The sequence below is a fragment of the Aotus nancymaae genome, unplaced genomic scaffold (genome assembly GCF_030222135.1).
Source record: "Aotus nancymaae isolate 86718 unplaced genomic scaffold, 86718_ANA_hifiasm-v0.15.2.pri h1tg000007l, whole genome shotgun sequence".
Classification (NCBI taxonomy): Eukaryota; Metazoa; Chordata; class Mammalia; order Primates; family Aotidae; genus Aotus; species Aotus nancymaae.
In genome coordinates, this window is record NW_026988418.1 from 39341441 (window position 1) to 39359114 (window position 17674).

Genomic DNA, 17674 nt, shown 5'->3' on the forward strand with positions numbered 1-17674 from the left:
TGTTTTACCAGGGGAACTTATTTGACTAAGTGGAATTTACTAATTGGCATGCCTTCTTTCTCTTCTCTATTTTTCAGCCTTTGCAACTGGACTGTGACCTTTGTGCCATAGTGTCAAACTCAGGTCAGATGGTTGGCCAGAAGGTGGGAAACGAGATAGATCGATCTTCCTGCATTTGGAGAATGAACAATGCCCCCACCAAGGGTTATGAGGAAGATGTCGGGCGCATGACCATGATTCGAGTTGTGTCCCATACCAGCGTTCCTCTTTTGCTAAAAAACCCTGATTATTTTTTCAAGGAAGCGAATACTACTATTTATGTCATTTGGGGCCCTTTCCGCAATATGAGGAAAGATGGCAATGGCATCGTTTACAACATGTTGAAAAAGACAGTTGATGTCTATCCGAATGCCCAAATATATGTGACCACAGAGAAGCGCATGAGTTACTGTGATGGAGTTTTTAAGAAGGAGACTGGAAAAGACAGGTGAGTCCTCTCTGAAGCAGCTTTATTGTCTTTTATTATCTTTTATGCTAAATCTTTGCTGATTCCTTTTGTAGGATATGAAATGAACAGTTACGTTTTTAAGCTGATTGTTATATGTTTTGACTATTATGATTACTTGATGAGCCAGCCTGAGGTCTCATTTATTCCACCTATACTACCTTCTGTTCTTTCCATTCTGATTGGTTTGAGTCTCCAAGAAACACTGGATACTTCCCCAAGGTATCTTTAGCTCTTTTCTTATTTTGTTCCATTTGCTATTGACTAAGTTGGATTTCAGCTGGAAGAGGAAACCTACACGTGTCTGCTTCAAACCCTAGTAATGGTAAGGAACTTTAGGACTATGCATTAGTCTAAACTCCTCTGGGAATTTTGCCAAAATTTTACCTGAGATCACAAACAGAACAGGCTATTGATTCTCCAGTAAGATTATTTTATTTCACTTCTCGCATGCAAATAGGTACTGTGATCCTGAACATTGTAACTTGGTATTGAACATGCTTAGCAGAATACCATATTGAAATTATACATCACTTAAAATTATTAGCAGTTGGATTATTTTAAAGAAATGAGGTATAAATACCATTCATTCAATTATCCAAAGACCAATTTGCATTTTTTATTACATCTGTATTTATTCTGTAGCATTCTGTAAACTATACTTCCTACTTTCTTTCCTTGAAGGCTCATTCTTTCCCCTCCCCTTCCTTCTATTTCCTCTCTTTGCTTCCTTTGCTTCCTTTCTAGTTCCCTCATCTCTCCTGTAACTGGAGTGCATGCCATTTTTTCCTCCTCTTTAGAAAGATAACTATTAAAATGGAGAAAACAGGAATTACGAATCAGTCAATCTTGGTTCGTCTATCTAGCTCTAATCAAGAACTGCTAAAGAACAATATTGAAACCAATGGCTAAAGTTTTAAATTATCTGTTAATTTTGCTTATTTGTGCAATATCATGGATAAATTGAGCATCTGTAAGTTCCAATATTAGCATTCTAATTTCTTCAAAATGTATGTATTTTACTATTCAGTATTATCAAATCTAAACTTTTAACCATATTGAGGTATATGCTTAAGGGGTGCAGTTTCTGATATCTCTGGATGTAATTTGAATGCTGATGATTATTTTAAAATCCTGGGTGGATCAGCTCTCCTATTGGTAATGTGGGTTGATCTGAATTTAACATTTTCTATTTCTGACCACCAAAACTACACAGCTTCATATGAAATGCAAGACAGAAATAGCCATGAAATACTAGTTTCTCCTACTGTATGAGTTAGCAAGAAGAATCCCAAAGGTGAGATTTGAATCAATGTAGGATAAACTGTCCAAAATGGCAGGCAGTAGAGATGAAAGGAATAGGTACCGTGCTTCAAAGAAATGTGGTCCTATGTCTCCCTATTCTGTATAGATATGATGCCTATTCACAAAGGGCTTTGGAAATTTCTGGTCTCTCACTAGCCCAGAGCAGTGAAATTAATGAGATGTGTTTGGTTTTTCATTAGTTAGAGTCATCCCTCAGGGTATCGCCCAGACATAACTATAAACCCTAGAGTAATTTGGGGGGGTATCAGAGAAGAGCTTAGCATGCAGTTGGTTCATGTTTTTATGTGTTTATTTCACATTGACTTTTGATGTGAGCTTTCAGGGAGACAACACATCACATATGTGTAAATTTTACAAGAACTGGGAGAGAATAGCTTTGGGAGATCCTTTTCTTCTCGGTCATGATAAAAAAAACTGTATAGTGGGAAAATTACTAGGTAATTTTACTCATTTGATAAAGTTAATTTTCAGGGTATCATTTGATTGGTAGAGTTACCAAAATGAAACCTAAAGAAACCAAAATATGGTTTTGGTTCATGGTGTGTATTTATCTTTTTCACTGAGTCTATTTCTGTCTGGTTGCCTCACTGAGTACTCCAACCAGACAGGAGAAGACAACTATGCCAGTGTTTTAGAAATAAGCAGAATGGATGATTTATTGATTTATTTTTATAGATGGATAGATAGATAGATTTTTTATTGTACTTCAGGTTCTGGGGTACATGTGCACAACTTGCTAGAACTTCCAATACTATAGGTACATACATGGCAATGTGGTTTGCTGCTTCCATTCCCCTATCACCTATATCTGGCATTTCTCCCCATGTTATCCCTCCCCAACCTCCCCACCCCCTGCTGTCCTTCCCCTAGTCCTCCCAAACAGACCCCAGTGTGTGATGCTCCCCTCCCTGTGTCCATGTGTTCTCATTGTTCAACCCCCATCTATGAGTGAAAACATGTCATGTTTGATTTTCTATTCTTGTGTCAGTTTGCTGAGAATGATGGTTTCCAGATTCATCCATGTCCCTACAAAGGACATGAACTCATCGTTTTTTATGGCTGCATAATATTCCATCATGTATATGTGCTACATTTTCCCTGTCCAGTCTATCATCGATGGGCATTTGGGTTGGTTCCAGGTCTTTACTATTGTAAACAGTGCCGCAATGAACATATGTGTGCATGTGTCTTTATAATAGAATGATTTATAATCCTTTGGATATATAACCAGTAATGGGATTGCTGGGTCAAATGGAATTTCTATTTCTAGGTCCTTGAGGAATCACCACACTATCTTCCACAATGGTTGAACTAATTTACACTCCCACCAACAGTGTAAAAGTGTTCCAATTTCTTCTCCACATCCTCTCCAGCATCTGTTGTCTCCAGAGTTTTTAATGATTGCCATTCTAACTGGCATGAGATGTTATCTCAATGTGGTTTTGATTTGCATTTCTCTAATGACCAGTGATGATGAACATTTTTTCATATGTTTCTTGGCCTCATGTATGTCTTCTTTTGAAAAGTGTCTGTTCCCGTCCTTTCTGCACTTTTGAATGGGTTTGCTTTTTCTTGTAAATCTGCTTTAGTTCTTTGTAGATTCTGGATATTAACCCTTTGTCAGATGGGTAGATTGCAAAAATTTTTTTACATTCTGGTGGTTGCCAGTTCACCCTAATGATTATTTCTTTTGCTGTACAGAAACTCTGGAGTTTAATTAGAGTTTGTCTATTTTGGCTTTTGTTGCCAGTTCTTTTGGTGTTTTAGCCATGAAATCTTTGCCTATGCCTATGTCCTGAACGGTTTTGCCTAGGTTTTATTCAGGGTTTTTATAGTGTTAGGTCTTATGTTTAAGTCTTTAATCCATCTGGAGTTAATTTTAGTGTAAGGTGTCAGGAAGGGGTCCAGTTTCTGTTTTCTGCACATGGCTAGCCAGTTATTCCAACATCATTTATTAAACAGAGAATCCTTTCCCCATTGCTTGTTTTTGTCAGATTTGTCAAAGACCAGATGGTTGTAGATGCGTGGCATTACCTCCAAGGCCTCTGTTCTATTCCATTGGTCTATATATCTGTTTTGGTACCAGTACCATGCTGTTTTGATTACTGTAGCCTTGTAGTATAGTTTGAAGTCAGGTAGCATGATGTCTTCAGCTTTGTTCTTTTTGCTTAGATTGTCTTGGCTATGCTGGTTCACTTTTGGTTCCGTATGAAGTTTAAGGTGGATTTTTCCAGTTCTGTGAAGAGGGTCTTAGTTACCTTGATGTGGATAGAACTGAATCTATAAATTACTTTGGGCAGTATAACCATTTTCACAATATTGATTCTTCCTAACCATGAACATGGAATGTTTTTCCATGTGTTTGGGTCCTCTCTTATTTCCTTGAGCAGTGGTTCATAGTTCTCCTTGAAGAGGTCCTTTACATCCTTTGTTAGTTGTATTGCTACGTATTTTATTCTCTTTGTAGCGATTGTGAATGGGAGTTCACTCTTGATTTGGCTCTGTTTTAGTCTGTTATTGACGTATAGGAATGCTTGTGATTTCTGCACATTGATTTTGTATCCTGAGACTTTGCTGAAGTTGCTTATCAGTTTAAGGAGATTTGGGGCTGCAAATAGAGACAATTTGACTTTCTCATTTCCTAACTGAATACCCTTTATTTCTTTTTCTTGCCTGATTGCTCTGGCTAGAACTTCCAATACTATACTGAATAGGAGTGGTGAGAGAGGGCATCCTTGTCTAGTGCCAGATTTCAAAGGGAATGCTTCCAGTTTTTGCTCATTCAGTATGATATTGGCTGTGCGTTTCTCATAAATAGCCTTTATTACTTTATTGTTTTGAGATACGTTCCATCAATACCTAGTTTATTGAGAGTTTTTAGCATAAAGGGCTGTTGAATTTTGTTGGAGGCCTTCTCTGGCCTTCTATTGAGATATCATGTGGTTTTTGTCTTTGGTTCTGTTTATATGGTGAATTACGTTTATAGCCTTGCATATGTTAAACCAGCCTTGCATCCCCAGGATGAAGCCTACCTGGTAGTGATGGATAAGCTTTTTGATGTGCTGTTGCAATTGGTTTGCCAGTATTTTATTGAAGATTTTTGCATCTATGTTCATTATGAATACTGGCATGAAGTTTTCTTTTTTTGTTGAGTCTCTGCCGGGTTTTGGTATCAGGATGGTATTGGTGTCAAAAAATTATTTGGGAAGGATTCACTATTTTTGCATTGCTTGGAATAGTCTCAGAAGAAGTGGTACCAGCTCCTCTTTGTACATCTGGTAGAATTCAGCTGTGAACCCATCTGAACCTGGGCTTTTTTTGGTTGGTGGGCTATTAATTGCTGCCTCAACTTCAGCACTTGTTATTGATCTATTCAGGGTTTCAACTGCTTCCTGATTTAGGCTTGGGAGGGTGTAAGTGTCCAGGAATTTATCCATTTCTTCTAGGTTTACTGGTTTATGTGCATAGAGTTGTTTGTACTAATCTCTGATGGTAGTTTGTATTTCTATGGAATCTGTGGTGATATCCCCTTTATTGTTTTTTATTGCATCTATTTGATTCTTCTCTCTCTTCTTTTTTATTAATCTGGTTAGCAGTCTGTCTGTTTTGTTGATCTTTTCAAAAAACCAGCTCCTGGATTTCTTGATTTTTTGAAGGTTTTTTTTATGTCTCTGTATCCTTCAGTTCTGCTCTGATCTTAGTTATTTCTTGTCTTCTGCTAGCTTTTGAGTTTTTATGATCTTGCTCCTCTAGCTCTTTCAATTTTGATGATAGTGTATTGATTTTAGATCTTTCCTTGCTTCTCATGTGGGCATTTATTACTATAAATTTTCCTCTACACACTGCTTTAAATGTGTCCCAGAGATTCTGGTACATCGTATCTTCATTCTCATTGGTTTTGAAGAACATCTTTATTTCTGCCTTCATCTCATTGTTTATCCAGTCAACATTCAAGAGCCAGTTGTTCAGTTTCCATGAAGTTGTGCGGTTCTGAGTTAGTTTCTTAATCCTGAGTTCTACTTTGATTGCACTGTGGTCTGAGAGACTGTTATGATTTCTGTTCTTTTGCATTTGCTGAGGAGTAATTTACTTCCAATTATGTGGTCAATTTTAGAGTAGGTGCGATGTGGTGCTGAGAAGAATGTATATTCTGTGGATTTGGGGTGGAGAGTTCTGTAGATGTCTATTAGGTTTCCTTGGTCCAAATCTGAGTTCAAGTCCTGGATATCCTTGTTAATTATCTGTGTTGTTGATCTGTCTAATATTGACAGTGGAGTGTTAAAGTCTTCCACTATTATTGTGTGGGATTTGTAGGTCATTAAGAACTTGCTTTATGTATGAAGAACTTGCTTTATGTATCTGGATGCTCCTGTATTGGGTGAGTATATGTTTAGGTTCCTTAGCTCTTCTTGTTGCATTGATCCTTTTACCATTATGTAATGCCCTTCTTTGTCTCTTTTGATCTTTGTTGGTTTAAAGTCTGTTTTATCAGAGACTAGGATTGCCAACTCTGCTCTTTTTTGCTCTCCATTTGCTTGGTAGATCTTCCTTCATCCCTTTATTTTGAGCCTATGTGTATCCTTGCATATGAGATGGGTTTCCTGGATACAGCACACGGATGGGTTTTGACTTTTTATCCAATTTGCCAGTCTGTGTCTTTTGATTGGGGTTAGCCCATTTACATTTAAGGTTAATATTGTTATCTGTGAATTTGATCCTGCCATTTTGATGCTAGCTGGTTGTTTTGCCCATTTGTTGATGCAGTTTCTTCATTGTGTTGATGCTTTTTACCATTTGGTACATTTTGGAGTGGCTGGTACTGTTTGTTCCTTTTATGTTTAGTGCTTCTTTCAGGAGCTCTTGTAAGGCAGTCCTGGTGGTAATGAAATCTCTCAGCAATTGCTTGTTCGTAATGGATTTTGTTTCTCCTTTGCTTATGAAGCTTAGTTTGGCTAGATATGAAATTCTAGGTTGAAAGTTCTTTTCTTTAAGGATGTTGAATGTTGGCCCCCACTCTATTCTGGCTTGTAGGGTTTCTGCCAAGAGATCTACTATGAGTCTGATGGGCTTCCCTTTGTGGGTAATCCGACTTTTCTTTCTGGATGCTGTTAGCATTTTTTCCTTCATTTCAACCTGGTAAATCTGACGATTATGTGCCTTGGGGTTGCTCTTCTTCAGGAATATTTTTGTGGTGTTCTCTGTATTTCCTGGACTTGAATGGTGGCCTGGCTTGCTATGTTGGGGAAGTTCTCCTCGATAATATCCTGAGGAGTGTTTTCCAGCTTGGATTCATTCTCTCTGTCACATTCAGGTACACCTATCAAATGTAGATTAGTTCTTTTTGCATAATCCCATATTTCTTGGAGGCTTTGTTCATTTCTTTGCATTCTTTTTTCCTAATCTTGCCTTCTCATTTTATTTCATTGCACTGTTCTTCAGTCTCTGATATCCTTTCTTCTGCTTGGTCGATTTGGCTATTGAAACTTGTGTATGCTTTGCGAAGTTCTCATGTTGTGTTTTCCAGCTCTGTCAAGTCATTTATATTCTTCTCTGAGCTGTTTATTCTCATTAGCATTTCATCTAACCAAAGTTCTTAGTTTCTTTGCATTGGGTTAGAACATGTTCTTTTAGCTCAGAGAAGCTAAAAGAAGGTGAGTGTTGTTATTACTCACCTTCTGAAGCCTGTTTCTGTCAATTCATCAGACTCATTCTCTATCCAGCTTTGTTCCCCTGCTGGTGAGGAGTTGTGATCCCTTGGAGGAGGAGAATTGTTCTGGTTTTGGGTGTTTTCATCCTTTTTGTGCTGGTTTTTTCCCATCTTTGTGGCTTTATCTACCTGTGGTCTTTGTAGTTGGTGACTTTCAGATGGGGTCTCTGAGTGGACATCCTTTTTGTTGATGATGAAGTTATTTCTGTGTTTTAGTTTTCCTTCTAACAGTCAGGCCCCTCTGCTGTAGGACTGCTGGAGGTCTACTCCAGACCCTGCTTGCCTGGGGATCACCTGCGGGGCTGCAGAACAGTAAGGGTTGCTGCCAGTTTCTTCTTCTGTTATCTTCATCCCAGAAGGATACCTGCCAGATGTCAGCTGAGCTCTCCTTTATGAGGTGTATCTCCTTTGGATATATGGGAGTTGGGGTGCTGCTTGAGGAGACATTCTGTCCCTTATAGGAACTCAAATGCTGAGCTGGGAGCTCTGTTGTTCTGTTCAAAGCTGCTGGGCAGATACTTTTAAGTCTGCTGCAGTGGAACTCATAACCACCTTTATTCCCAGGTGCTCTGTCTTGGGAAGATTGGGCTTTATTTATAAGTTCCTGATGTGCTGCTGCCTTTTTTCAGAGATGCTGTGCCCAGCAAGGAGTGGTCTAGCCACAGTCTGCCACCAGAGGCATTGCTGAGCTGCCCTGGGTTCTGCCCAGCTGCTGTTTGAACTTCCTTGCAGTTTTGGTTACAGAGGTACAGTTAGAACTGCCTCAGTAGTGGCAGTCTGCCTTAGTAATTGTGGACTGCCTCAGTAGTGGCGGACAGCCTCGGTAATGGCATACTGGCTCAGTAATGGCAGACTGGCTCGGTAATGGCAGACTGCCTTGGTAGTGGTGGACTGCCTTGGTAATGGCTGACACCCTTCCCCCCACAGAACTGGACTGTCCTGGGTCCAACTGCACTTGCTGCGAAACTCTCAATCCAGAGTGTTTCAGATTGCTGGTCTTTGTGGGGTGTGACCCATGGAGCCAGATCACCTGGCTCCCTGTTGCAGCCCCCTTTTTTTTCAGTTGAATGGGTGGCTCTGTATCCAGGTGTTCCAGGTGCCCATTGAATGGCCATCCAGATTTGTATGAGTTTTTGTGCAGAGGCCTGTGATGCTGGCTGAAACAGCTGTGCTGGAAACTTGTGGTGTTTTTCAGCCTGGGAATCTCCTGGTCTGTGGGCAGTAAATACTCATTTAGAAATGTGGTGATCACTCACCCTCTGGTTTTTTCTCACTGGGAACTGTACTCCAGAGCTGTTCCTTTTCAGCCATCGTGGATCCCCAGAATGGGTGATTTAAGTGAGCCTGTTTGGATAAAAAATGTTGACCAAAATGATGTCAGAAGCTGCTGTTCCCAATCTGTATCCTAATGACATTTATGTTAAAGACTTTTGTTGTCTTTAAAGAATTTTATTGTCTTCAACATAGATGTTATTAGGATATAGATTCAGAACAGCAGAATTTCCCATGGTAATCTGATATTCATTGCCAAATTTCAAATAAGAATATATTTTTCAACTTTTCATGAAGGAAAATGTCAAACTTATAAAGTAGAGAGACTAGTGGTGTAATGAGCCTCTGTATAACCACCACTTAGCTTGAATAATTATTAACTCATGACCAGTATGGTTTCATCTATACCCCTACCCACTTTCTGTCTCCCCAAAGAATATGTTGAAACAAATCTCAGATATCATATCATTTTATTTATAAATATTTCAGTGTATAACTCAAAAAGATAAAGAATCTTTAAATCAATACAATGCCATTGCCCTACATAAAAATCAACAGTTCTATCTTACTATCATTATATATTTAGCTTGCAAATTTTCCAATTGTCTCATTGATATATTTTTCATAGTTTGTTTTAATTAGGATTAGCATAAGATTCATACATAGCAATTGATTGAAATGTGTCTTATATTTGTCTTAACCTATATAGCTACTTTCCTCTCTCTCTCTCTCTCAATCTCTCCTCTCTCTCTCTCTTATCTCTCTCTCCATATCTGTTGTCAGAGAAACCTAGGCATTTGTCCTATAGGGCTTTTCACAATCTAGATTCGTTAATTGCATTTCCATGATCTTTCTTTTTCTTCTACGCTGGTATTTATATACTGAGGCTTGGTTGGATTCAGGTCTTTTTGTTTGTTTGTTTTTTTGCCGAAACCATTTCAGGAGAAATATTCTCTAGTTTTCTCTTTTTGAATGTTACATTCCATTAATGATTATTTTCTAGATTGAATAATTTATTAGAATTGCACTATGGTGCTATTTCATCATATCCTTTTTATTTAATAGCTGATATACTTTATTAAGAGTAATTTACCCTCTTACTCATTTGGTTACCATGAGATAGAAGTCTCATGGTCTCCTCCTTATTTACCAGTGTTAATGCATTAGTTTCCTTGCATTCTCTATAGGTGACCAATAAGCTTATTATTAATATTTACATATTAACTTATAGATTTAAACACACTTGAAGTATTTTAATTTATTAAAATTACATCCTTATTCTCAGATTTCCTATTTGGGCCTATGGGAACCTCTTTAAACCAGCTTTGAGTTCTTTTGACATGCCCTTAATAATCCTTGATAGCTTCTTAGTTTCCTGGTATTACGGGACGTTTCGGGGTTTTTTTGTACATATTCCGAGGCAGACCCAGATTCAGACATTTCCCCAAAGAACGTTAGTTTCTTTTAAAAGTTAAGAGAGCATAATAGTAGCACTATGGCTGCTCATTGCTACTGGATTGGTCTTTGTTTCTTGGGCTCTACAGTGGACAGAGCTGGTATATAGACAATATATACTATATATGTTGTTTCATTATGAAATCATTATGAGTTCAAACTGAAACCTTCAATTCAAATCCAGGGCTAACAGGTTTTAATTTTACATCATCTATCTTACGTCTGTTCCTTCTTTTTACCATGCTGACAATCACAGGTCTCAGAGATTTCAATGTATTTATTTATCTGCTTTATCCCACAACACACACACATACACACACAATAATCTTAGATAACAGCACAGCACAACAAGCAATATAATGATGGTAAACACTTTAAGGATATTTCGCATCAAAGAAAACATTTGAATGGCAAGCATTTATGTGGATCTATGCTCACAAAATATATGTTGATTATAGTCTCCAAAAAAGTTTTTAACATTTTTCTCCTAAGTAAATAGGAGTGAGTTAAGTGGTATACATCACTGCAGGCATGAGGAAATAGAGCATAAAGAATGTCCATTTAATTTTGCTTTAATTGTAAAGCTACTTTGCTTGATTTGCCTATAGTTATTAGAACATTTTAGCAAGTACTCATTTAACAAAGAGATCATGTCATTATTATTATGTATAATTTATAGAATTAAAAAAATATGTCACTAGTAGGTAAAGTGATTCATGATAGGAAAATGATTACATGGAGTTGCTCAAAGAAAATTTTGCTTCTCAGCTTGTTTCTTAAAATTGTAAAAATACTTAAAAAAAATATAGCCCTTCCATTTAAGGTAGGTGTCTTTTCATTTTCCCAAGCATTGTGTTTTATTGTTTGTTTGTTTGTTTGTTTGAGATGGAGTCCTTCTCTGTTGTCCAGGCTGGAGTGCAGTGGCACGATCTCAGGTCACTGCAAACTCCATTTCCCGGATTCAAGCGATTCTTCTGCCTCAGCCTCCTGAGTAGCTGGGACTATAGGTACGCCACCACGTCCAGCTAATTTCTGTATTTTTAGTAGAGACAGGGTTTCACCATATTGGTCAGGCTGATCTTGAACTCCTGACCTCATGATCCACCTGCCTTGGCCTCCCAAAGTGCTGGGATTGCACGTGTGAGCCGCCGCGCCGGCCAGCATCGTGTTTTTTGTCTTAAGGAATTCCTCATTGAGGAAACATGAAGCAGTATACCATTTAAATGTCTTAGAGTAAGTTTAGGCCAATTCACAAGCATATTGGAATACCTTTGTAAAGCAAATGAAATTGAATTTGCTTTCTGTTTAGTTAGTGTTTAAAATGATTTTGCTTGTCAATTAGAGAGGGTGACCTTGTGGGAAAGGCTAAGAAGGCTGCTTTCCCTTTCTATCTTTATCTTCTGGGACCCAGTTTGTTTTTTTGTTTGTTTGTTTGTTTTGAAATCTAGGTTCACTGGTTAGTGGTCACTTTTAGATTGTCACCTACCAAACATACTTCTGGAAAACAAGTATTGTGAATTCTACAGAACTTTCATTTCTTCTAGAAATCTTTAAAATTAAAGGTTTTCCATCTGGACCAAAACAATCTGGACCAAATATCCTTTTTCACTTTGAATGATTGGTATGCATAAATAATATTAGCCTGCTGACATTTACACATTTGCATTAATACATCTTAAGAGTGAAATATTATAGAAATGCTGGAGGGCTGACAGTGGCACATTGTGCCACACTTAACATTGAAGAATGTGATCATGTGGCTGGCACACACAGATGCACAAGGAATGTTAACTTTTCTAGAGAAGCAATTGAGAGCCAATGTGAGATATTTTGCTTTCCTATGGGCAGGTGGGCAATTGAAGCTTGGATTTCACTTTAGAAATATGCTGGCAAATATAGGCACATTATTTAATTAAGTAATAATTGAGAAAGCTATAGTCCCCATTAAAAGAGCAAAGCTAATTCTGGGCTGATAAAGGACTCTGAGCTGCCCTAAATAGGTCTTAATTAGCTGGTGCCAATGTGGCTCCACCTTTAGGGATGGATGAAATTAATGAAAGCTAGCAGCAAATAGAATCAATGTTTCAAGATGTTCCTGCCCCAGGTGAAGAGGATGAAAAGAAAGGGAGTCATTTTTAAAGACTGTTTAGGAGACAGAATGCACATAAATCAATTTTTAAAAACACAAAATAGGACATTGATTTGTAAATACAGTAGCAAGATCTCCACCTGGCTCATCTTTGCCAGACTGCTCCATTCATTCCCACTCAATTTTAAGGAGAGAAAAATCAGTGATGTGTCATTCCTCACTGTTTGGGGGTGACAGTTTTATAAGGTAGCAAGGGTTTTAAGGGCAGCCCAGGTTTTGCTCTTTCAGCTTGGCCATTTTGAAAGTTTCTTGTGTCATCGCATGATCAAGTGTAGAGATTAAATTGGTTCTCATTTCTCAGGTTTGCAAACCTTTAGTAATATCTAGAGTGGAAAGGGGTTTTAAGTCTTCTTCCCTGAAAATTTGGGAATCCTCTTGAAGTTCCCTCTGTCAATACACAAGAAAGCTGCCTTAACACACACATGTAGCAGGAAGGTGGAGGGCAAAAACCAAAACCAAAATGAAACAACTGTGCCAGGCTTTTCTTAGAGTCAGCCACGGGATACAGAAGTGTCCCACGTTTGCCCAGAGAAATGCCATACCTAGATTCCACATACAAAGATGTCTGGTTATTCCTAACTCAGAATCAATAGCTGCTAACCCCAGGAAAACTTCAACCAAGGGAAAATAGTCAAAGTATAACAATCTTATTTGAAAGACAGGACACAGTATTAAAAACAGTATTTTCGTTGTTTTTTTTTTCATTTAAAGATGGTCTTTGCAAATATAAGTATCTCAGCACTTTTTCAAGAGCAATGCTGACAAGCCTCTGTTAAAATGAATGAATGTCCCCGCCCCAGCTGATGTATTTGGCAGGAACAATAAGTTCATGCAGCAGTCATAGGCAGATCCATAGGACCCCTTAGTCAAAAAGCATAATACTGCATCCAGGGCTGTGTTTTCACGCTAATAAGCATTGTGAAACAGGGGAACTTCCTCCTTACCATTATTTATGATGGCATTCCATGACCTACATTAGGCCTCCTCTGTAATACACATGTGCTGGAAATTAAAAATTTAGTAAAAAAGAAGGAATAATCTATTTTAATAATGGGAGGTCGGGAGGGGCATTTGTAATTTATCAAGATATGAGTACCAACCTTTCATGTGTTTAAAAACACCCACATGTGCACATACACACATATACTGGGTGAAACTATGAGATATTTGACAAGACAATTTAGGATTCAAACAAGAGCAACATCTCAAGTTTAGCAATCATATTTTAAAGCAAAAAGCTGTGCAGAACATCAGTGGTTGTGGAAATCAAGACTTGCAGCCAGTCTACTGAGTGAAATAAAGTTCTCTAGGCCAGAGGATGACTTGACAGACGCCCAGATGCTCCGACAGATTACACTGTATAGAAAAACGTCCCAGTAGACACAGATGGTCTACAGTTTCCACGTTGTAGAGGCTTTTAAACCTCCAAAAGGGTGTGAAACTCAAAGACAAAAGGAGGCCTTAAATGAGAAGCTTCGTTAAAATATATCCAGACTTCTATATTTTATACAAGATTTAAGGGGTTTATTTTTTATCATGGGACTTATCTCTGCAGTTGACTGACTTCCCTCTTACAATTATTTCTTCTCTCCTTAGATTTTTTTTGAACCATGTCTCCTTCAAGTTTAGTGCAAAATTAAGACAATTAAGAATAGTTACATTCTTGTCTTTAAAACATATAAGCCAGTGGCAATCTCTGTTTTTTCTCTATTCTTGGATGCTTGACTCTTTTTTAAGGCAGAGTTGGTTGTTTTGAGAATTTTCACCCTATGCTACGCCCATCTGTACTACTAGATTTTTAATTGCTTGGACAAATATTTCAAAATACCTTTCACTGTGTCTGGGATGTTGTAGGAGCTCTACCGATGTTTGCTGAATTGAATCTTTGCTTCTCTGTAAACAGACTTCTTATTAGATACGGTATTACTGACCTACATGATCTCCTCTACATAGCTCTTTTCCCTCCCTCCCTCTCTTTCTCTCTCTTTCTTTCATTTGTTTCAGGGAATGGGAAGTTTAATAGGCAAGAAAGAAGGAAAACTCCATGTGCAGAGACAGAGGAGGGGTGCTCGGAGTGGAGAAAACCCCCATAGCTCTTTTTCTTAGTGAGGAGTAAGTCCTCCGGATCAGAGCAGTGCTTTTCAAACTTTAATGCAAATCGAGTCACCTGCTGACTCACATGATTTGAGCAGGGCCTGAGATTTTCATTTCTAACAAGTTTCCAGGCTTGGTCAATCCTGTTCATCTGCAGATGGCACTTTGAATTGTGCTGTTAACAAAGTAAAAGACATTCATTGTTTCTTGAACCAAAGAAATACATAGGTCAAGAATATCTGTTTCCTGAATAGTTTGGTAATCTGCTTGTAGTTGGATCCTAACTTTGCGATCCTGCCCTATTCCTTAGCAAATTAATAATGGGGCTCAGAGAAGTCCTTAAGAATTCAACTAGAGACTTGTTTATCTGAATTGTGTTTATTTATTCATTTCTCTCATTGAACAACACATTTCCTAAGGACAGGGACTATACACATCTCCAGTTTATTCTCAGACCTAGCATAATGGTGCTTTGCCATAAAATACAGTACTAAAAGAATGTATCATTTTCACTCTCTTTCAGTTAAAGGGCCCACAGATGTTTCAGGGGTCTTTGAATTGACCTCAGCAATGACTCATTTTCTTTGTTCTATTATCATCACTACCACTGCTCTAGTTTAGGCCTTCTTTACCTCTCACATACATGACTACTTATCTAGTCCTACCTCTATGTTTTTGCAGAGATAGTTCCCTTTGCCTAAATTGCACCATGCACACACATGCAGCCCATACTTTATGAATAAGTCAAATGTTACCTTTTTCGTGAAGCCTTTTGTAATATCCCTAGATAGAATTCATACTTCCTCTGAAAACCATAGTGTTATGGACTTCCTTTTTATAGAAATAATCACTTTCTACCATGCATTATTGCTATTTATGTCTGATCTCTTCAAGTGGTCCATAAACTATTTGAGGGAATACCAGCACTTGTTTCTCCAAGCACCTTGATATAATGCTTGACTTTAATAGGTGTTCAGTAAACATTTAATGGGGAATGAGTAAATAAATGATGAATAAAAGAAATAATATTTAATGTATTATTTAAGCTTAAAAGTCCCTTTGCCATTTGTTGAAATACTAGTGAATTTCAAAACACTTTTTTTCAATATAGAAGAGTCACAGCAATGTCAAAGAGGCAAGTTCTCGGATTGGATTTTGATAGAAAAGTTTCTACAGATCTATTTAGAGAGACCACCTCTTGCTTTATTTTACCCAAAGGCTAGCAAATCTATTACCTTCTCTAGGGTTTTTGTGATTGGGCACCGGGTTTTTAATAAGTAACTGGCAGAGCCATTCCTCAAATACAGGTTTCCATTTTAGCTTCACTTCAGCTGTGAAGCAAGTTCCAAGGCTTCACTCACAATTCTGTTAGCTGTCAGTTGCCTGGTGAGAAAGCAGATCCTAGTACCCAAAGTCAAAGTTATACTCTTGGGTCTTAGGAGGCAAATGTAAGCATCACCACAGAAGTCAGGAAACAAAATACCCAAGTAAAGGAGAACTGAAAACTCTCATGAAACAACCTGAGCTTCACCACCAAACTTTATCTTTAAATCACCCTCCAGAAAAGATTTTCTTCTTTGGTAACAAAGAAAATAAATTGCCTTACTTTTCAAATGCTTTCATGATGAACATAAAGAAAAGAAAAAATTGGTAGTGGTGTCTTTCAACCAACTGCATAAATGATGGATAAATTTGTATATAGACTAAGAGGAAAATTAACAAAAGCATTTCCACCATATTCAGATCATGTCACTCTCCTGCTCAAAACCCTGCAATAGTCCTCCATTTCCCTTGGAATAAAAACGTGTGTTTACAGTGACTTCCAGTCACTTCTGATGAGTCTACCAGGACAGGATTTAAAATTGAAATCCTGGCCTGGCACGGTGGCTCACTCCTGTAATCCTAGCACTTTGGGAGGCCTAGGCTGGCGGATTGCCTGAGGTTAGGAGTTCAAGACCAGCCTGGCCAACATGGTGAAACCCCGTCTCTACTAAAAGTACAAAAATTAGCCAAGCATGGTGGTGGTAGCCTGTAGTCCCAGTTACTCGAGAGGCTGAGGCAGGAGAATTGCTTGAACCCAGGAGCTGAAGGTTGCAGTGAGCCAAGATTGTGCCATTGCACTCTAGCCAGGGCCACGAGAGCGAGACTTCGTCTCAAAATATATATATATATTGAAATCCTTACCTTATATACCCAGCATTCTCAATTTACCTTATCTTGTTCTATTGTATTTTTTTCTCTCATAGCATTACCTTCTAATATTCTATATAATACACTTATTTATTTTAATTTTTAGTGTTTTCTATGTATTTCCTCTACTGGGATATAAGTTCTCTAAGGTCAAGGATCATTGTTTTGTTTGCTCATATAGCTCAAGCATCTAGAAGAAAATACATTGTATAGTAGACACTCAATATTTGCTAAATAAATGACCCAGAGGTGGAAAAACAATTAAACAGAAGATTCAGGCAAACTTGTAAAAAGTTATCTTGGGGGTGTAGCAAAGCCTTAATAGTGTAAAGAAAAAAAATACATCCACTCAGAAACAGTGCAATTAAGTTAAAAATTTAAGGCTGTTTGTTCTGCTGTTTTACAAAAAGGTGCTAGAATCGGAGCTGTCTTATCAAAGAGATCATCATTTCACTCAAGAAACTGGTCTGACTGATTTTTATTCTTCAACACATGGACCAGTTGTTTAAACAGAATTGATTTCTGATTTCTTTGGTATCCAGGAGAAACAGCAAAAATCTCACTCTTATTTGGATTAGTAGAACAGTGGTTCGCAAACGTGAGCTTGCATCAGAATTACATGGGGTGCTGATTAAAATACAGATTGCTGGGCTCACTCCTGGACTTTCTGAGTTGGTACTTAGATTTAGGCCCAAGAGTTTGCACTTCTAACAGAATTCCAGGTATTGTTTCTGCTGGTCCTAGGATCACACTTTCAGAACTACGATGATAGAGAATTCTAAGATAGCAAGAGTCACATTCAATTATTTTGAAAACATTTGGTCCTATAATCTTTATTCTATTGGCATATTGTTGTAAGAACATCTAGAACTATTTTTGTTATGATATTTTTCATGGTTAGGAATTTTTTAACCTCCTGTGAAAGTCCTGCTGCAGCTCTGTCATTTTCTTCTTCTCTCTCTTAAGATCTTGCTCC

At 37.9% G+C, this 17674-nt stretch overlaps 1 protein-coding gene across 3 annotated transcripts in view; it reads left to right on the plus strand.

The window, feature by feature from the left end:
* The window catches only part of ST6GALNAC3 (ST6 N-acetylgalactosaminide alpha-2,6-sialyltransferase 3), a 352495-nt gene that overhangs the window by 136925 nt on the left and 197896 nt on the right, over positions 1-17674 (plus strand). For all 3 annotated transcript variants that reach the window (XM_012442800.3, XM_064372520.1, XM_064372519.1), the window contains exon 3: positions 78-487. In XM_012442800.3, coding sequence (XP_012298223.1) covers positions 78-487 — 410 coding nt within the window. The remainder of the gene's footprint in view (positions 1-77; positions 488-17674) is intronic.